This window comes from Apus apus, chromosome 18, assembly GCF_020740795.1.
Source record: "Apus apus isolate bApuApu2 chromosome 18, bApuApu2.pri.cur, whole genome shotgun sequence".
NCBI classification, from domain to species: domain Eukaryota; kingdom Metazoa; phylum Chordata; class Aves; order Apodiformes; family Apodidae; genus Apus; species Apus apus.
In genome coordinates this window covers 6,355,470-6,377,175 of record NC_067299.1, presented here as the reverse complement: position 1 = coordinate 6,377,175, position 21,706 = coordinate 6,355,470, and the positions used below count along the sequence as shown (strand labels likewise).

Genomic DNA, 21,706 nt, shown 5'->3' with positions numbered 1-21,706 from the left:
AAAAAAAGCAGAAAAAAACTTATTCTAATAGAGCACTAAGTGACATCATATAGATACATTTATCTTTTAGAATTCACCCTTAAATTATCTGTTTCTAGTCTAGTTGCTGAATTAGTCTTTAGCCATCAGTCTCTTAAACTCTGATGTTTATCGACAAAATAAAAAGGACTTCAGTGCTTCTGTTGCATTGCATGGCAATTTCTCCAATTAACCTTATCTGTACTGAACTTCTGATCTGAGTAATAAAAATGCAGCCTTAGTGAGTGAGGCTTTTAAACTGAATCATATCCATCAGAGCTGCTCTTTCTGCCCTTAGGCTTTCAAGAGATTAAGGATGAATTCAAGGTAGAGACCAGTCGCCATGCCAAACCCATATGTTTTTCTGCAGAGTGTACAAGATTGGGCAAGATTGTAGATAGGAGAAAGCACAGATAAATGGCAGTTCAGCTTTTAAAGGCGTGGAAAGTAAGAAAAAGCTTCCTGTGCCTGTCCTCCAGCAACACACAGAGACCAGCTTTCGACTCCAACTCCTGCACTGTCCTTGGTTATAATTCCTCATGTGCCTCCTTGAACACGCTCGTTTGTACCTTGCAATGGGAGCATAGTTCTGCACAGCATATCATGATTTATAGCAGGATAATGCACATTTCTTGTGCACTGGGGATGAATGGGACCCATAGGGCCCACTTGCATGACTAATACTATTCATTTCAGTGGGACTCAGGCCAGGTCTACTCTTTGCCAGTGCAGCCCTCAGAGTTTCTTTCCAAAGTAACAGTTCATCAATAACTCTTCCCTTGTCCTTTGCAATTTCAGAAATCTCTGAGCACCAGCAATGCGACACTACTTTTTCTCTCCCCTTTCCTACACTCTAGCTTCCTCAGCATTATACAGCTCCTATATAGCAATTAAACTGATTGCATTGGTGCCTAAATGTCATCCAAGCTTTTGTGACCTTTCCAGGTTTTTAAAATAACAATTCTCTGCCCCAGAACTTCAGTCTGTATTTCTACTAATTATATAAGGCACAAGCTTGCTGATAGCTAATGTTGCTATAATGACTTAAACAAAGTTACTGATTACTTATCTGAAGTTTACACTGGATTTCTTTTTGTTCTAGTACATCAATAATTAAAGCTATTCTACAATAGCTTATTGCAGCTGAATTTGTGTGCTGTGCAGGGTGATGTTTATAAAACAAAGTTATCCTTCTGCAGAAGCCAGGATCACACATAAAACCTGTTTACCTTACTGAGGTGGTTCTAATCTGAAACAATTACTTGGATAAACAATTTCTGCCTGATACCTTTAGCAGATTTCCCATGGGATCTTACATAACCTCTGTCCTTTATGACAATATTTTACTATGTGAGGAAAAGAGGTCATGGGATTCATCCACCTTATTTCTAAACTGTTCCAATGGAAGACCTCATTCAGTAATAAGAAAATAAATCAGACAAAATACTTGGCAGTGTTATTCAGTCTCTCCCTAAGTGATTCGACTAAAATGCCCTATATGAATGTGGAAAATAAATACTGTTTTCAGAGTATTTCCAGGGAAATCATGTCCTTCTGACTGAAGCTCCAGTTTTCTCTAGGACTTGCTTCCCTCAGACACAGAGTTCCAGCCAGCCACCTCAGGCCAGCGTTTGTAGGCAAAGGCTGTTCTCTCCCCTGCCTCCCAAGTCAGGCAGCCACTGGTGTGCAAACTGTCCCTGCATTTGAGGCATTCCTTCTCCCTGCCCCTCCTCTGAGGGCTGGACAGGATGGCCCTGTAGGGATGGGGCTGGCAGGAAGCAACACAGAGCTGGATTTTAAGATGAAAAGCAGCTTAGCTCCATGGTACTCACACCGAGAGAATCCCATCTAATAATTTTAGTGCCTGTGTGAAAGACTTTGGCACTTAAAGCAAGGACTTTTCCAGGGCAGCAGAATATGGGATTTACTTTGGAAATGAGAGGAGCACATTGTTTGAAATGCTCCTTCCTGCTTCCTCTGTGGTTGCTCTTGGTGACAGCTGCTTGTTAAGGGCTGTAACCACCTCTGTCTGTCCAGCCAGCTGCAGCCCTCACTGCACTGCTCAGGGCTCACCCCAAAGCTGAGAGCCCCCAGCTCAGCACTAGCCCCTTCCTGGAAGGTGGGACAGGAACTTGATTGTTGGCTCAGATTGCCTTTTTTTAATTCCTTTTGCTTTTTAAAAATTCTCTTCCTTGTAACTGGTTGGCAGCTGTTACTTATGAACAGCTGAGAGGGAATTGATACCAGCCTGGGATAGGTTTAATTATCAATCAAGCCCAATTTTGTCCTCCTGAGGAAACTCCTTTCCTACACCTTTAATCCTTCAGTTCCTTTCTCCCAGCCTTCTTTAGGGAAGAGGTGCTGCTTCTCCTCAAATGCTGCTTCGGCTTCTCTGCTGATTGTGTGCTCAGGGATTCCCTAGACCAGCCTGCCCTTCTGCTGCGGCTCCTCTGCCTGTAAGTCCTTTGTGGGTTTCTGGGGCTTCTAGAAATGTTAATATCAAAGTTGTAAGAGCAGCTTCGGTCTTGGAAATTTGTTCTGCTCAGGCATCCAGGTCTGTCAGAAGGTGCTGCTGTGAGCAAATGGAAGGAATGATAAGTCAAAAGGAAGCACTGACCAAAAATGAGTCTTTTACTCTTGGATTCCCAGAAGAGCATTAGGCATCTCTCTTCAGAGTATAACTGCTTGTTGCCCAAAGGCCCCTAAGTCTTGTTGTGCTACAAGGAGCACCAGCAGCTATGTAACTCATCTGTCATGGAACTTCTCAGCTAGGTTTCATGTCCTCGAGTCACAATGCCACACAGCTTCTTGTTCTTTTAGTCTCAGGTAATCAGGTGTGTCTGCCCTGGTACACCAGTGTCAGCCTCAGGGTAGCTTGAGTTAGTCATGCAGTGACAGTACAGAAACATCCTATTTATTCTGAATCATGGACTCTTTTTTATTTTCCTACAACTCTGGAAAGTGTCTAGTGCAACAGGGACATCATTCCTGCCTGTGCTTCAGAAGTGTTTCTGCAGTATAAGTGAGCACAAATGAGCCATACTTTTTTCTGGAACCAGATCTGGGGTTTTCCTTCAGCTTGGGGACACCTCAGTCTGCCAACTGAGAGCTCAAGGGGTAGGTGTCCTAGAATATAGAGTCAAGTATTGTGGTGATACTGAAGCTTTGCTGTGCTCAGGCACAGAGCAGTAAATATTCCACATAGTCCAATATCCTGGCTCAAACAGAAACATCTGTTCTATTTTGCTGCATGGGATTAATAAAAATATCAATACAAAGCAAAAAACCACTTAACCTTTCTAATACCAGTGTCCAGCTACAGAGCTAATGGCTAAATTCCTCTTTCCTCTTCCCTATTGTGACTACTTTTGTCTATAGCTTTTGTGTCATTAACATGCATTCCTTTTTAAAAGAGTTTCTGACCCATTGAATCTCAATTATCTATTTGTGTCTATCTGTCTTCCTTTGATTGGTATTTCTGCTCCTGTCAGGAAATTTTGCAAGCTGTTGCATCATCCCTTTTTCCTGTTCATTGTCTCTGCTGCCTACCCTGGTGAGGCTGAGCTTGCAAGAGCTGGGTGATACAAGCAGGAGGGTGTCAGGGTAGTTCAGGACTAGCTGTGCTTCCAGCCCCCTCCACTCAGTTCCTCTCCAACTTGTTGATTTAAATACCCAGAGCATGCTTCAGTAGAGGATTGCAGGAGGTTTTATAGACATGAATTACACTCGCCACAGGAATACCCACCCTGCAGAATACGTTTCTGGAAGGCTGTGAACAGAAGTAAAACCAGTTCTGCTCAGCCCTAGCTAACAAGCACGTCAACACCAAGGTGCTTGGTTCAATTTTTCTCGAGGAGTTGTTAACTAGGCTGGACTACTGGCAGCTTGGTAACAACAGCTAAGCATGCTCTAGGCTACAAACACTTCCACCCATCTTTCTAACATTCTGGAGGTGCAATTTATTCCCTTCACTCCTGACTGCACTCACTGCTAACAGTCTAAGCAAACTTCCTGCACGTTCATCCCAGGATGTAGAATAATTACTTCCTTCATCAGGAAGAGCTGTTAAGTATATACTTTAAAATCACAGCTGTCTTCTTAGTCTTTGCTGATACAGAGAAATTGGTAACCACTTGCTTTTGGGTTGAGGGTCTCTGATGGGAAGGGTGACTGCTGCCTTGGGAGAAACTCCTGGGCAGAGGGTGCAGAACAAAGCACACAGGGCTTGAGCTGGTCTGAGTGGCTCTGTGCTTAGAGGGAACGCGTGTTTATATATAAATTAGGAAGTTCTCTGCCACAAAACTTGATGGCTGCTTGATATTCTTCACTCCTATCTGCATTCAGGTTGAAATGAGATGTTCTGGAGGGATACAGAACTCACCAGTTCTTCCTTCAACAGGACAATATGTGAGAACCTATGTTTTAATGATATAAATTTACAGCAAACAAAAAGAAGGAAATGGTTGCTTCAATTAGGTGCAGTATTTTTATGAATTGTGCCAAATGAGTGAGTCGCACAGCGACACATATGCTTTCTGTTTCCTTCCAGGCTGGGTTTTATTTCCTGAGGAAGTTCTGTCCCGTTGGCTTTGTTCTGTAGTACTCCCTGTAAAGTGGAAATTTGGTTTATGATGTTTGGAAACAGCATTCTGGGAAATCTTCCTGGAAAGTAGGCCTGGGTGTCTGGGATGAGCTTTCTGGAAGAGAAGATTCTGTGCTTGCTGTTGGCAATTGTCTCTCTTCTTTTGTGTATGTGCAGATGAAGTAAGTTGCATTGAAAATAGATTGAAATACCACATTACTTCTCTTTTCACTGAGTCTGTCATGCAAGTGTTGCCACTGAACAGTTGTGTAGCAACAGAGACAGAGCAGCAGGGCTATTCATAGCCTTCTCAGGCTAAGGCCTGCTGAGCGCTGCTCAGTAAGTTCTGCCTTGTCATAGACTTCTTGGACTTCATACAAGAAAACAAGGATGTGATCAGAAAATGCATCTGCCAGTGAGACCAGATTGTTGAAGCAGAAAAGTGTCTTTGCAGTTCCAAGCATTCTAGGCTTTTAAAATACTAAAGGTGTGCCTGAGAGTGAAAGAATTCATTACATTTATTTTATATAGTAGTTGAGCTGATGGAAGCCAGGAAGAGATTTAGCATTGTTCACACAGAAAATGAAAAGATGGATTACTTGATCAAATGGGGCTGGGTGGAATCTCCCATATTTGACAAGTAAGCAGGAGTTGCACATCTTCCTTCCTTCCTCACTGTAGTCTGTGACTTCCCATGTGGCAAGTTCATGTGAATGCACAGCCAGTGAGTTACCAAAGGCTGCAAAGCCTCGTGTGATGATCACGGGACAATTTTAACTGCACTGGACATGTATTGATTAGGCTGGGATGATTCAGCATCTGGCCTTGTCCAGACCAACTTTGTGCTGGCTGCTTCCCTGGAGCTTTGTACCCAGTCAAAGGAGTTACTTCTCAACCCTAAGCAAAAGCTTCAGTGCTCTGAGCCCAGCCCTTCTCATACCTGTCACCTGCCCAGTAACTGGGGTGGTTGACAATTCTGTAACAGTTAATTTGTAACAAGCCACTGGCCCCATGAGGAAAATAATTTGGGTCTCCTGACTGCAAATTGCAAAATCCCCACCTGCTACATCATATGAATGATGTAATACTTGATCTGACAAAGGAGAGGATTCTCAAAACACTGCTCTGAGAGAGGGAGGGAGCACAGAGCCATGGTCAGGGTGTGCAGATTTACAGCCTGTGGCCACCTCAGATGTGTGTTGCAGTCACAACTCCACATGCTGGAGCAGGGGAACACTTAGATGGTGTGTGGGTTTGACCTTTGCACATATAAAAGGTTTGAATGTCTTGCTGTAGCTCCCCACAGCAAGTTTCACCAAGATTAGTGTAGTCGTGTAGCTGATTCCACTAGAACTGCTGCATGCAGATAGTGATGAAAAACCAGTCACCAGATGTGGCATCAGGAAACTTTTATACAAGTTTTTAATAAAAAAATTCAACAAAAAATATATATAATCAGGCATTTTATGCAATGCATAGATTCTTTGTATCTGCAGGTACAGATAAATAACAGAAGGCAAAACCAAGTATTTTGCTTATCTTTGGCCATTAATCAATAATCACCCCCTAAAAGATATTATAGGGTTAAAGAATAAGAAACCAAGTCTGTAAATTTCTCTCATTACAGACAAAGTATCAGGCAATAATACAGTAGTTAGATTTTTAGAAATGTAAGGAGATCTTTAACACTGCCCAATACTGAAATTTAACCTGGTTTGCTGCTATGGAACTTAAGGCCTTCTTCAGCTGACACACAAATAACATTCCTGGGTTTACATTAGATATACTTCATCTCTCAACTTTACCTACTTCCCTTCACCATACATTGCTCTAAAAAGCCAGGCTGTACCTCTTCATGAAATAAACTGGCATGAATTCTTATCTGTGGATCAGTTGCCTGAACCCCAACCAATGTACATACATACAGAGCAGTTAAGCTTCCTTAAGTCAACTTTTTTTTCTAACTCAGTGTCCCAGAATAATAGCTATCCTTCCACTTTACAGCACAGATGCATCTGATGGCTCTACCAAAGCAATATATACATGATACACATTAAAAAAAAATCATAAAAGCAATTTTTAAAGGTACATCGATAACATGTAGCAGCTTATGTCTATATATGTACATGTTTTCACAGTTATATTTTAGAAAATTGAGAACACCAGGAATACTTCTACTGTGTTTTCTATAAATATTAAAAATTCACCTGTCAGGCATTTTGAAAAAATAGTATTTAGGTTATCACTTTAAATAGCTCTTGAAAAACTGTAGAGTTTTAAGCTTAAAGGCTGTAAAGTTTGAGGATTCTTTGACGTGTTTAGCCAGTTTCAGCAACTGAGCCACCTGCCAGTTTGATTGTGGTTGTTTTCTTTTGAAATTCAAATCTGGTAGCAAAGGAACTCCACCATTTTTGATGGGATGGGCAAGTTCTTGACTTGGCTGGTGGGCATCACTCTTCGAATTGCCATGCGACATAAATGCTGGAGACTGGAAACTTGTCTTGGAGTTGCCCAGAAGTACACGCTGCCATCCTGTGTCCTGCACACAGGAAAACAGAAAAGCCCACCAGAATTATCTCACCTGAATCCTTTCAACTTAGCAGGGATTCCCACATACATTGCTAGGCAGGAGCAATGTGCTCTGAACTTCCTGTTGCTTAGTTCTAGCTGTTTCAGCCTCATTTACACTAAATTCCAGTTCTTCTTTTAAGTCACAGCAGCACAATTAGCAACCTGCTGATTATCTATGCAGCAGGCCCAAGCAGATCTTCCAACAGCTATTGGAAATACTACCTGAAACAGCCTAGCTGCCCTTGATTATCTAATGGTCTTCTTCCAATCCACATGTTTGTGGGTCTGTCTTCTATTTATTCCCAAAGATAAGAAATTAGTTTATCAGTTTCTAGATTTCAGTGCTATTCCAGACATGTTTAAATAAATAGTACCAAAACCAAGTCAGAAGCATCAAGTTGCAAATCACTATTGAAGATTTTTAGAACACTTAGCCACTGTTCTCCAACTTCTGTGTTAGCTTTTATATTTTAGAGGGGGGGAAAAAAAAAAGCATATACTTGCCCTGCAGCTAGAACACTGCCATCAGTAGAAAAAGTACAGCAGAGCCCATTATTCAGAGGTGCAACTTGCACAGGGTACTCCTCATCAATTCTCCAGAATCTCACCATTCTGAAAAGGGAAGAACAAAGCAGTTAACAGAGCAGACATGTAATTCTTCCTGATAATGTTCTTCGACAACAACTAGAACCCTCCTGTAGATAGTTTAATACTCTTGCTGTCATCTTGAGAAAGCAATCTTCATATTCTTAAAATACAGTTCTTCAAAGTATGATTTGCAGTGTTAGCAGAAGTTGAATACAAGATCAGAGAACACTTTTCACTTTGGAATGTGCTACTGTACAAAAGACTTACCTGCACTATTAACTCCATTTACATTTTTCACTGTTTACAGCCCCTCTTTTTCTCTTTTCAGCTATTACACACTTTAGTTATTCAGATCTGCTCTGTACACAACTAATTTTTTCAACATTCAGAATGAATATCGACATATACCAGAAAACTCATCTACTTTTACCAAGCCCATTAGAAGTCATTTCTCAATTTAAAAAAAAGAAAAAAAATCACCAAAAAGCTGGCTTAGTATTTAAAAGTTCACGTCATATGAGAAGAATTAGAACAAATCTTTCCTCATACTCACTTATCATCAGCAAGGCTTGCAATGTGCAGTCCATCTTGACTGAAAGATACTGATCTGACCCAGCGGTCGTTTGCACCTCCAGCAAATATTGGAGTAGGAGGGGGAAAGAGATGCCTGGAGATAGAGAGAGACTTGGCTAAGAGTGGAATGTTTCAGCCATGACTAGCAAAGCTGAGGAAGACCAAATGTGACTGAACACTTAACTAGGAGATCAGGAGTAGAGACTGAACTGTATTGGTTTTTTTTCCTGTAGTATTAAACATTTCAGCTTTCTTGATGCTTAAATCAGTACACCTTAAAATACTAGTGCTTTAAATGCTTTCTCAAGATAGAAGAATTAAAATCTCCACTGCTCTGTGATTTCCATCAGCCACTGCAAAGATTTTTCCCCAGTCTAATTATCAGTTAAATACACAAACCCATTAATTTTCAGTACTCATCTTCACTCCAGGAGAAAGTTTCCAAATTTGACTACTTACCCAAATTCCATAAGAATAACTCCAATATGTGGATCCCAGACATAGACTCGAGTGTCATAAGATGCAGTAGCCAGTAAAGCTCCATCAGGGGAAAACTCACAAGCTACAACATCATTGTGATGTCCTTCAAGTTTCCGTATCATGGAGTATTTATCCATATCCCAGAGAAAAACCTGCAATTAAATCAGCTAATGTTATAGCTCTGCTCAGAGATGCAATGAAGCATTTACTTGTTTTTAAAGTATAGCTGCTAGTCTTATTTAGGATTATATTAAAATCAGGCATTATGAATTACTACAATTAAGAAATATGCTCAGTGTCATACTCAGATTAAAGTCAAGTTTTTAAAATATAATTAAAGCAGACATGCAAGTTCTAACTCAAGTTTGTTAAATGTTATTAACAAAATAAGCCAAAATATAAGATAAAGGCAACACAATTTAACCGTGTAGCTTACTGAAATTCATGTATTACAAAACTATTTTATTAAAATATGCAGAAATAAATAGGGTTAAAAAACTCTACAGTCCCCTCTTTTCAGTAACTACCAAAATTTGAAGAAATATACAGACAGAAAATGTAAGGTTAACATATTGTTACTCCAGTGGCATCCCTTTGAGTTTAAGATCACTTGTTTACAATTGGCTTGGTTCACCAACGTCAGCCTAGGAAGAGAAACAGATACTGCAAGCAAAAAGAATTTTCACAGCCAAAAGTTATGTCTTTGGCAAAACAACAGGGAAGTCTAACCACATTATTAGAAAGAATTTATGCATTTTAAATCAAGTAACCAGTAAAAAACCAACATTAATATTACAATTTACACTATTTACCAGGTTAATTACATATTGTATTCTAAAAATTGATTATCAGATGATAATATTCTGGGTTTTTACATGCAGTTGTACAATATATATAATCAAGACTTTATATATATAAAGACTGTGCAGAATTACTTAATAGGAATGATCTATGTACTGCAGCATAATTGTATAGAAAATGTAAGTTTTTAGCATAAGCTGTTATGTCCCTGAAAGAGCTCACTAGGGCCCTTGATTTTTTTTTCCCCTGACTCAGTTTTACTGCACAGATGAAACACTGACATCTTGGATAAATTTGTATGTTTGACCAAAGCAAACATAGCCCTAGTGCCTCAGATAACTTCCTAAAACCCAACCATTTTATAATCGGTTCGAAGTGAGTTGACCAGTTTCTCCAAGGAGACCCCAACATTCCATAAAACTGGCAAATTAAGTTTTAGGAGTCAGGGTGTCTCACTGCTGTGAAAATTACTAAAAAAAAATAATAAAATATATAAATAGAATAAATAAAAAGAAAGAAAGAAAGCAGAAAGTGGACATCAACCAGCACCTGCGTACGTACAGGACACCTTGCAGTCGAATGCAAGGTTACTTCGTCCTACGGTAAAGTTCGCCCCCAGCCTGGTAGCCAGAGATGCCACTCTCTGCCCAGCTAACACCATTGTGCTCCTGTGTGAGTGGTGCCAGCTTAACCTCAATCACACCAATATTGCTGCCACCACCTGTGACAGGGAAAGCAAGAAGCTTATGGAAAACACACAGCCTGAAGATAGCAATGTATACATCCACATCTGCTCTATTTCAAGAAAAGCCAAAAGCCAAACCTCAACGATTAGCTATCAAATCAGCACTGGTAATTTGAAGCATAAAGTGCATTTGAACAGTCATTTGTATAAAGTGATATCCAATGACTGAATTGTGCTTTTCACTCAACATCTTTAAACTGCCTACAAAGCCCCTGTAACTAGACTGAATTCCCTTTCCTGTCTTATCCTAACTTCAGTGCCAAGAAAAGCAGCTTATGGCCTGTGTGCTTTACCTGCACTGCTTTCAGTTCTCTAGCAGGGCATTAGAGTATGGATGAAAACAAAACCAGTATGTTCTTCTTCATTCTAGATCTTTTAGACACGAGTGCCATTTGTATGGGAAAACATGTAGAAACGTTTTTGTTCAGCAGGAGATACCATGACTGCCTCAAGACTCAGAAAAAGTCCTTTTCATTGAGTAGGAAATAAAAAGGGTAAAAATCAGTAACAAAACAGTTTTATGCATTAATCTAAGTATTTTTAACACTCAAGTTTTTTTTCTTTGATTTTATACTATCAACATGTGCAGATGTGTAGGACTGTTTTTCAAAGAATGCTTACAGTTTCTTCAACTAAAAGCAGTGCAAGTTCAATTCATAAATCAGTGTCTCAATGCACCATTTGCTAGTTTAATTTCATGCACTTTTACATCATCATCAAACATTAGAAGTTCATGACACCGAGCACAAGCTTAATGTTACTTAGATTTAAAATGATTATGCACACAATTCAGTAGATTAAATGAACAAGAAACTCTGACACATACTGCTTTACTAGCTCCAACAGAACAGAGAATGGAAGAGTCTGGAGAGAATGCACAACCATATACCCAGTTCTGATGTCCTCTCAACACTTTCATCATATTTCCTAAAAAGAAAGACATTCTTTTAAGAATGTATTAAGTATTACAAATTCAAACAGAAAAGCTTTCCCAAATTAGTTACTCCTTTATAAAATGTTATACTATCTTCCCAAACATCTTGCAGGGTCATTCTTCACAGATAAAAAAAATTGTCATGCAGTCCCTAAATCCTGTGTCTTTATTAAAAAATTTCACTTCATGCACTCTTTTAATTTAACCCACACCCCTTGAGGGTACATATAAACAAAGCATTTCAAGGGAGCAGACAGAGTGACTGACTAAGAGGACAAATTTTTTTTTTTTTAATAAATCCTGACCTAAGTTTACAGCAATAAAAAAGGAAAGTACGTGGCTATTTCTCCTGTGTATTACAGCAGATAAAATTAAAATGCATACCATCATCTTTTAGGTCCCACACTCTCAGTGTTTTGTCTCTGGATGCAGACACTAAAATCAGGCTGCCATCTGGGGCAAAGGTTAAATCTCTAACAACTTCAGTATGGTCCATCAGGCTAAGGAGGAGTTTTCCTGTTACATGAAAACACCACAGTTTAAAATTGAGGGCTATACTTATCATCAGATCAAATGCTTTGTGGATACAAATAGAGAATACAAAATTACAGCACGTAAAGTCATATTTTGTAAGTGCTCCCTACAGTAAGAAGCATGTGTATCCTTTTACTCTTCTGTATCAAGAGCTAGTTTCCTGAAGAGCTGATAAATCTATACACTAAAACCATATGCCTCAGAAATAGGGCAAGACTTGGCTTTTGACATCTCAGTTCTAAGCTTAAACTTCATGAATTAGTCAATAGATATTAGTTTTATTTTTTAAAAGTTGGCAAGTTCTCTCCCAACCTAGCAACTGTGCTGCTGGCTAATCTGAGATTCCCTATTTTCAGATTAGGTATCATTTGAACAATTATTTACTTTTAAGGAAATTAAAAGGTTCTCATCAATGTAATCCTTCCCCATACTCAAGAACAGAGAGCAACTTCATGTTTTTGAAAGTTTCCTTTGTTATTAAAACTACAATCCAATAGAAGATTGTTAGGGTAAGCAACCAATGCAGATGAAGTCAATCACATCCATAACCATTCTGCAGCAGCAACAAGGCTTCATCTTCCATGTCCTGAGTCTGTTCCTTCCTCTAGCAGTACTGGAACATTTCCAGTTTTTTTTAGATTACTTTATTTGTATTCAGGGTTCAGGTCCCCAGTTAAGAACTCTGCAAGCAATTAATTCTCTGTATTAATGATGTTACTATGCACCAAGTGGCAGGGAAGTGCCCAACCTCCTCTCACTCTACCTGTGTACACGTCCCATATCTTGATGCGCCCGTTGTTCAAGCCTGTTGCAAGCAGGAGCTGGTCTTGCCCAAATTTGAAACGGTGCCATTCTATATTCACACAGGGGCTCTGCTTCTCAGGCACTGAAGACCCAAAAGCAAGGCTCCAGACAATATCCCCACAGTCTATTATTTGTTCACAAGGCTTATTCTTCTGACCGCTGTCACTGTTCTGTCTGGGAAGTCTTGTGCTGACAGAATTGGCAACATTCTTTGTGCCATGCAGCAAGCTGCAAAACAAAAACAACACAAACCCCCCCAAATATAGCACTATGTATCCTGGGAAAATATAGAATAAAAAGGTCTCAAAGATGTAATGAAATCTGTGAGTTGCCACAATGTACCTTTTGGAGGCCCACAATGATGCATTTTTACTTTCAAATTATAAAAGCTAACACCTGGAAACCCTCTAACAATATAATCCTAATACTTTTGTAGACTTTTTTGCCTCTGTAGAGAGCAATATATTAACCTACTGTGGAAAACATTTTAAAAACATATACAGAAAAATTAGTCACAAAAACTTTCTGAGTAAGACACTCCATTTCACCTACATGCATTGGCCAGCATATGAAAACCAGTTAACCCACCACCAGAAAGAGAAGAAAAAAAAAAAAAAAAAAAGGAAGGTGGGATTTGCTGGTAGGGAAATGTAACCAGCTCCAAACATGCAACTGCTGGCTACTAACTTAATTAAAATGCAACCTGCAAGTGAAAATAAAATGTATCTTTTGGAGCTTAACTTGAATTCCGGTAAGAATTATAAGGAAAGAGGTTTCACCTTTGAGTAAATTCCTACAAAAGTAAAACCAAATAGCTTTGTGATAGGAAATTTTAAAGTTCAGATCTGCCAGAGTCCTTAAATTTCCTGTTTGTTCTAACCTATTCTTTATTTTAGAGCATGTGAATCAGTTAATAAATCACTCCTCCATAGCCCTTGTGAGGTTGCAATACAGTTGGTTCTCTTGCTTGCCACAAAGAAAGTGATAAAGCAATAGCTGTTAGTTTAAATCACTAGTTTTTCCCAAAGATGCCAATGCAAAAAAAAACCACAACGTGTTTTAAACTATTCAAAGTTATCTCCTATTTTTTTTAAGTTCTACGTTTTTCAGACTAATTAAAAAGCCATTGGGTTTTGTCTTACAAGTTATTCAGGCACTGAGCCCAGGGGACCAGCTTCACTATGCGATGCCCTTGTGACCAAGCAAAGTAAGATCCATCGGGAGCAAACGCAACAGTCCAGTTTTCACGTCCACACTTCTTGTCAAAAGGAGAAGTTGGGGCTAAGAGTTCTCCGACTGTGCGTGACCGTGCTAAAGGGAAAACAAAGGGGAAAGGCCATTAAAAAAAAAAAAAAAGTGCCAGACTTTTTTTTAAAAGGTTACAAGGGAACCAAGCGATGTTATTTTGCTTTTATTTAATGACGCTTAAAGGGGGAAAGGGTCTCGTCTCTGTATAAACAATGAAAAGGGCGCTGAGCCTCAGGTGCGGAGTCTGAGTCACTGAAGAGGAACAGCTGAAGTGTGAAAATGGCCTGGTCACTGGCCATAAAATGGCCTGTGGGGTAAGCGAGATCACATCCCGAGATCAGAAGCACAACTCAGAAATGTTATGAAACCGACTATTCAATCATCGCTCCTGAGACAGCAGAGCTGTGCTCCAGCTTGACCTAACGCTTCGGAGTTTCTCAGATAAGGTGCCCGGTAACGATTATTTTTTTTTTGGTTAACCGTGAAAGGAAAACGCCCGCGGACCGCAACGTCCTGCCCTGGCGAAGAACCCCCCGCGGGAAACCGACGGGCAGGGTCGCTGGTTGTTCCCCCGCGCTGCCTCTGCGGGGCTGGGCCGGGCAGGGGAAGGCGCCGGCGGCCCGCTCCCCTCCCGCAGCACCTCCGGCAGCCCGCTCCCCTCCCGCAGCACCTCCGGCAGCCCGAGAGGAACCGGCCCGGCTGGCGGAGCCGCGAAACCCGCTGAGGGACGGACGGCGTTAAACCTCACCCGCCCGCCCGCCCCAAGCCAGACCGGCGCCCACCCCTCTCCGCGCCCGCCCCTCACCGATGAGCTTCTCGTTAACACTCAGAGGAAAGCTGGCCATCTACGGGGCCGCCCTTCGGACCGGCTCGGAACCTGCAACGGAGCGAGAGAGAGAGAGACAGGCAGGCAGACAAGACCGCGGCTGAGCCGGAGACGCAGCGACTGGCACAAAATGGCGGCGGCGGCGCCGCGGGGCGGGACGCGCCCTCCCGCCTCTTCCCGCCTCCTCCCGCCTCCTCCCGCCTCCTTCCCCGCGCCTGAGGCGGCCGCTCCTCGCTCCCCACACGGCCCCGACCACCCTGCGGATCGCCGTCCCTCCAGGTGGTCACGACATGCTCAGAAACCTGCCTTTGCTGTGTGGAATGACCCGCCGGGACGTGCTAAAAATACGCCCTGTGGCCGCTGTGCCTGAGGGGAGGGGGGCTCGGGCTGCGGTGCCGGCCTGGGCTGCGGTTACAGCCTGTTGCGGTCACGTCTTTCAATCCGGTTTCTGCCGAAAGTTTAGTCACGTTGTAGATGTAGGAAGGCGCTGGATCCGTAGCGACCCGGCTCCCTCAACACACGCGGGTTCTCAGTGCAGGGAGGAACCTGCCCCGTTGTTGCGGTCATTAGGCTTTTTCACAGCCGCTGTGGTGGGGATGGGCTCGGTGAGGTTGTGTCGATAAACTGCGGAGCCCTCAAATGGGGTTAGAAGTGTTCCTACACTGCTTCAGTGCCCAAGCAGCAGCAGTTAGCGTTCCTGCCGCGGTGAGTTAGCTAGAGGTTGTCTTCGTTATCTTTTAAGCCAGGTTGTGACATCCCTGATGTCTGTTTGACCGTGGGACTACAAGGCAGCACGTAAACCAAAAAGTATGCAAAACTCACACGATTGCCTTGCAGAATGGGCCCAGGACAGGGATGTGCACTTGGTGTCACCTTCCCTAACCAGGGGCTGGCAAACTCTCCTGCGTTTCCTACTCTTTGATGCTTCTTTCTAAACGTGTATAGTTCATCATCTAACTCCAGCAAGAGCTGGTTTATGATAGAAACTTGAATTTAACATTAATGAAGTTTTCTATAAGCAACTTGGAGAAAGAAACCCTGTGGCTGCCTCATTCTCTGTGTGATTTTGTATTAGTATCTGTCTATTCCCCCATCTCCTTCTGTTTTCTGTCTTCTTTTGCATATTGAACTTTTGCCTCTCTTCTAGACTAGGTGAATCTTCCTTGCTGTCTCTTTGGATTTCAGAAGAGCACATTGCAGGGCAATTCACTGCAGATAATAACTATGATTCGATTCCAAAGTAGTGGCCTAGGAGGTAGATGCATGGAAATAGCTGCATGGATTAGCTATTCAGCTGCAGCAATGTGGGAAATTACCCTTATGTAAGCAAGGCCAGAGAAACATCTTTTAAATCACGTAGTGAGACAACGTCAAAGAAAGCAGGAAGAAGTTTTGAATGTTTGGTGGTCCAAACACTGGCATGGATTAACCCTGGTTTGTATAAACTCTCTTAGCACATCCTAGCACTACTTGGGCTGAGTATTTTTTTAGCAGCATAATCCAGTTCCTGCTCTATTGATTCTCTGCTGCCTGCAGGTGGAAAGGCCCTGGACAGCTATCTTCACTGAATCCCTCATCAGCTTCTGGTAACGAGGCAGGTTTGTAGCCAGCGAATGTTGTGCAATGCTGCTTTGGAGTAACTCATAAGTTGTGAGTGTTTGAACGAGACCATCTCATAGCTGAGTTGACTCACTTTGTAAGATTTTTCCTAAGGCTCTCAGCCTCACCTGCAACCAGAATAAGGCTGGGTTCTGTTTGCTTACCTTGGGGAGCTGTTGTAGCTGGGGAGAGATAGCAGTCGAGTTATGCAGCTTTGTAGGAGTGTCACCGTGCTGCTGGCTTTCTTGTTAGTTTGTTGTGTTTTTTTTAAAGAAGCAAAGTATTTGGCAATTTATCATCAAAGTCTGTTTCTGTAAGTACTTCTCCAACAGCTGGTGTTTCTTCCTCAGTGTGCTTCCTGGTCATTGATGTAATAGATGTAAGGGCCAGAAGAGATTTTTACTCTACTTAATTTGGTCTTTGTATAATAGAGGAATGTAATCTAATTTCTAATTAATAATCTAATTAATAATGTTTAAATATAATTTAATGCATCTTAAAACAATGAGGCTTTCCAGAAGTTACACTGTTGTTCAGCCTTTCCAACACTGGAGTAGAAATGCCAGTCTTGGAACTTCGCAGTCCACGTTTTGTGTGTTATGGACACAAAGCCAAATTGTAATATGTAGTTTCCCAGGTTTTTGCAAGCTTATTAGAAATGGTTTGGTGTCACAGCCTGTCCTGCAGACATTGCCAGCACCTTTTCTTTTCATGTCTGGCAGAAAGGGGTGTTGTCTCATGTTTGAAGCCAGAGTAGAAGAAGTGGAAAGCTGGGTTCTGTCTGCAAGGTACCATCCTGGTTGATAAAATGTGTCTAAAATTCAGTCAGAACTTGAGGTTGTAAAGAATTCGCACTTTCCTTTCTCAGCACTCTTGCCATGTTTATTTACCTTGTAAGTAAACCACACTGGATGATTTTTACTGTGCTCCACTGGTGAGGCATAGCTGTGGAATCAGGGGTGGCACCAGGCTGCATACTTCACACAGTCACATGCTCAGGGGCCTGCGAGGCTGCGCCAATGACTCGAGGCTGATTTATGTGTTTTCCATGATCTTCCTTGATGGATGCAGCTGCCAAGTCTGCACAGTGCTGTTCAGCTGGGAAGTTAATAAACTCAGTGCCATCTTTCTCCATCAAGACTTTACACACTGCAATAAGCTTTCACAAATGAAAGGACTTTTGTGGTCTGCCTGTCTTGGAAACACTTTCCAAGATGCAGGTTATGGAGCTGTTGCCCAGGCTACTGAGGCACAAGGATCTGCTTATTTCACATTCTTTTATCCTGCCATGGTGAACCCGGTTAAATACATTTAATTTGTTATTTTCTTCTCTGATTTTTTTGACTGATTTGTGATTGCATGTTTCTTAATCAGCTTCACTGAAGTCTTTTTGGTTCAGTCAGTCATTACGCTGGACTAGGAAAGCTACCTGAAATTAGCATGTATCCCAACTAAGAGACCTTGCTGCTTTTATAGAAATCTGTTTTGGTGCTGTTGTTTCTTTGTATGCCTTTGTAATATTATCTGGGGTTGGTAAAATGAGCCTAGGTGTTTCCCACGTGTGTTTCCTGACTTCTAGCTACTGGCAAAACTCTCAGCAGTGTCCTTGCTGTGCTTCATTTCCATTGCTATGGCTTCCTGCTGGAAGGCTTCCCCCATGAAAGGCTGTTTGTTACACTTTATGAATCCTACTACAGATCAGCAAGAATTTAGATCACAGTTTCTATCCAAGTTCTGCTTATTGTGCAGTTCCCCATTCAGCCTGCAAAAGCTGTCCCAATAAGGTTATCCTGTTCAGGGACAGCTGGGGCGATTGGTTTCAGTTAGTTGTGGTTGTTTGGGTTGTACAGACAGACCTCTGGAAGACTTAACAGCACACTAAGTCTCAAATGCAAAGTACTAGAAAAGCCCATGGTGCTTTTTCAGGCCCACAAGTTATGTCCCCCCTCTTCAAAGTTGTTATTCTATAAAGCACTCATGACAGATGACACGTAAGGGAACAACTAAGGCCAGTCACTCACAAGAGCAAGGTTGGTGATCTGTGCAGTAGCCCGTGCATCTTGGTTGTTTGGCTATCATTAAAAATTATGCTATTTATAGTCTGTTAATAATTCACAGCTCCTGTTTGTTTTGAGTAGCCTCCTTGGGATGGAGAAATTTCAGCATGAGTTTGTGAAGGCAAAAGAGAAGGTGAAAGGAAAAAGCATAGTGGAAGAAAGAGAGGGCACAGAGGGTTGAAGAGTGAAGAGAAGGGTGAGCAGCAGAGCAGTTATGTTGGTCAGAGAGAAGAAAGTGCTGTCAAAGCCCCACAGTAGATTAGCTGCTGTTACTGCTACACTGGAAAACTCAGCACTGACTGACTAATGATTTCAGGGGTCTGGGGAAGCAGTGGAAGCTTGAACCTCTCCTTTGAGAGGCTGGGGTAGGTATGTCCCTTACAGACATCACTGGGAACTGCATCTACCAACTGCAAACTTGATGGAAGGGGGTTACCCTGTAGGGTCAGACTTACACTGGGAGAATTACAGTCTATCCTACATGACTTTCCATCTGACCTTTCTTGTAGCGCTTGTACCTGCCAGGTCCTGTCTCTGTCCTCTGCAGAGTAAAGGAGCTGGGACTGTACTGAGCTCTTTGTGGCTGTGAGAGGCAGGTGCCTTGTGCTCAGCATGTGCAGGCCTTAGTGTAATCTTTCTTAAGAGGAAAATATGTAAAGAAGGATGGATTATTGACTTGTGAGATCATGTAACAAAGGTCCGACTCAAACAAAAAGATATTTTCAGAAGCACTGAGAGTTGTGTGCTCAGTGCTTATTCAATTACTATGGGAATTGAGTGCAAAAAATATCCTTTTTTCTTTTTGAGAAGCTTTAGGCCAAAATAGTGGGTTAATGGAATTTCCAGGCAGTGATCAAATTGCACTAAAATTCAGCAGAAGTTGAAGGCAGTCCAAGTGACAGCCCCATAAATTGAAGAGTTAAAAAATCTAAACATACAAATAATGCAACACCCCAGCCCTCAAAGAGACAGTTCCGAGTGTATGACACCCTGTGTACTAGGCTTGGCAATTTTGTATACTGTAAATATAGTTTTTTTAAGCTCTAAGCAGTCTTTGCCCCTCTCAATCTCTCCCTGCCACCCTTGCTGAAGTGTAGTCCTTTTCGTGAAATGCTGCTGTAACTGGCACAGTTTCAGCTGTTATTTCATTTCATGTAAGTGGTGTTATTTTCCTGGTGACTACAGGTAATTTTAGGACATTTCAGCTGCACAGGATGTGACTTCTTGGGCCTGAGGAGTAGGCAGTCTAAATAGACAAGACAAAGAATGTTTGTGAGGGGAAGCAGGGAGATGAGGCCACTTTTTCAGGGTCATTATGGAGCAGCCAGGAGCATAATCCTGATTTTCCCACACACTAGAGGAGACTGCCTCCCTCATTCTCTTACTGGAATTGAGCTCTCCCCTTTCCCCCCATTGCTCTGTAGCTTATTCACCGTTGCTTATGGTGAATCTGAGAACTAGTTTTCTGTAGATGGTCGTAAGTGGATGCACATCTGGTACCTAAGGGGTTAATCTGTAGAGGTCTGCCTAAAGTATGCTGTGGAAAAGTTGCACAGATGGAATATCAGAGACAGACTGCAGGATTTTTTTTTTCTCTGAATTCTTTTGGTCTCTTTGGGATTTTATAGTTTTTGGACCACATCTTTGGGTATAATAAATAGAGCAGATGTCTGTGTGTGTGTGGTGAATCCAGTGCTTTTGTGATGAGTGGCTGCACTGGAATAAGGCAGACAGAGGTTTGGGTTTATTCCTTTTAGGTTCAAAACCATTCCTACTTTGTAAGCTTGTCATGGGTACCTTGTAAGGGAGCTGCTTTCAGAAACATCTGTGCTAAATTTACCCGCTGAAGTTACAAGAGCTGTTATCTCAGATGGCTGAAGGTCATCCTGAAAGTTTTGAACTTGAGCTGTCCTAAACAAGGGTAGTGGAGAAAAGTCCCCATATTACAGGGAAAGCAGCTTGGCCTCCCTGGAGTTCACTGTATCCACACCCTAACCAATGTCAGCATAATCTCACTGGCCTCTAACACACAGCTACTTCAATTCTTCTTTTAAAAATCCATTCTACAACATACTGGCTTTGTGTGTTTCTGTTCAGCTCGTGTTTTCTCTGCACTCAGCTGCCAAGAAGTTCAGTTTGTTGGGGGTGTTCAGGCTCCTTAAAGAGCAGTGTGCTGCCTGGCAGGCAGAGGCACTCAGCCTGCAGTGTGTCCCTGGGGTTTGGAATGACATCCTTTGCCACTGTGCAGTGAAGAATGTTACTGAGCTGTTTTGTATTCCTTTGGCTTCAGTTCCCTCACCCTGCTCTGTAATTATATCTGATTATTTACAAAATACCAAGTCTGTCATTATAAGCAGGGTAAAAACTGTTCTAATTGGTTCATTAAAATCAGAGACGATACAAGGGCTTGTGGCCAAAGTGTGGGATGTAGAATCAGGAGCAATATCTTCTTTCCCTGACTTTGCTACCTGCTTCCTGGGTGAATTTGGACCAGTCATTAAGCCCAGACTTAAACACAACCAATTCAGTTCAGGGAAGGTAACACAGTGCTGAGACAGAGTTGCTGTCTTATGAGAACCACAAAATATTACAATTGAACACTGAGTTATTTTGTGGATCAGTTCTTTTCTACCATGTAGGTTTAGAAGCCTCCTACATCCAGTGTAGGGCTGGGGACATACTGGTATTCATGCAGGGCAAAGACAGGGACAGTGTCCTTCAGCAGTCACTATGTGCCAGCTGACTGGCTGCAGAGACACTGCTTAACACAAATCTTGCCAGTGCTCGATGGGGTTTGAGCAAAGGTCCAGTCCTGTCCTGCTTCTTTTTGAAAGCACAGAAAAGAAGTTCAAAGCTTCAATGTAGGCCTTTTCCCTCCTGCCATCTCCTCCCACCACAAAGCAGCACAGGCAGGCAGCCCAGGAGCTGTATGGGAGATGATGCCTCTTGGCCTGTTGCCTTTGCCAGCATAGCTGCAGGCTCCAGGCAGATGTGGCTGAGCTTTTCCCTGGCTGCTGAGAGCTCTACTTCAGCCCCCTCCCTTCTTTGTTTGTTTTGCCAACTTGCTCCCCTTCCTTCCCAGAGATGCCAGGTTCCTAATTTCATCTTCAGGGCAGCAGGGTCTGGCTGGCAGGGCTGATCACAGCTCTCAGCGCAGCAGTGCTGTCAGATGAGACAGACCTACCTTGTGAGAACATTCCTTTCACTTTACTGTGGAGGTGGAGGAAGCTGATGTTCTGGTCTGCAACAAGATTGCCTTATTCAAAAGAACTTTCTTGGACTGCTTGTTCTTCTGCCCTGCTTTTCATTCCATGCTCCTGATGAGTACAGCTCCTGCCTGATGCTG

The 21,706-nt window shown here is 42.2% G+C and overlaps 1 protein-coding gene across 1 annotated transcript; it reads right to left on the bottom strand.

The window, feature by feature from the left end:
* Positions 1-6,005: 6,005 nt before the first annotated feature.
* WSB1 (WD repeat and SOCS box containing 1) lies at positions 6,006-14,859 on the bottom strand. The gene is made up of 9 exons (XM_051635641.1): positions 14,684-14,859; positions 13,773-13,941; positions 12,590-12,858; positions 11,677-11,808; positions 11,185-11,285; positions 8,792-8,964; positions 8,313-8,426; positions 7,676-7,783; positions 6,006-7,139 (listed from the first exon to the last, which is right to left on the bottom strand). Exons 1-9 carry the CDS (start codon positions 14,721-14,723, stop codon positions 6,980-6,982), a joined length of 1,266 nt encoding a protein of 421 aa, XP_051491601.1. The 5' UTR covers positions 14,724-14,859; the 3' UTR covers positions 6,006-6,979.
* Positions 14,860-21,706: the final 6,847 nt, after the last annotated feature.

Excerpts from the sequence above, each read along its gene's own strand:
- WSB1 (XM_051635641.1), bottom strand. The coding sequence starts at position 14,723 with ATGGCCAGCTTTCCTCTGAGTGTTAACGAGAAGCTCATCG. Across the intron at positions 11,809-12,589 it reads GATATGGGACGTGTACACAG|GAAAACTCCTCCTTAGCCTG; the intron begins GTAGAGTGAGAG and ends TTCATGTAACAG. Across the intron at positions 7,784-8,312 it reads GCAAGCCTTGCTGATGATAA|AATGGTGAGATTCTGGAGAA; the intron begins GTGAGTATGAGG and ends TTCCCTTTTCAG.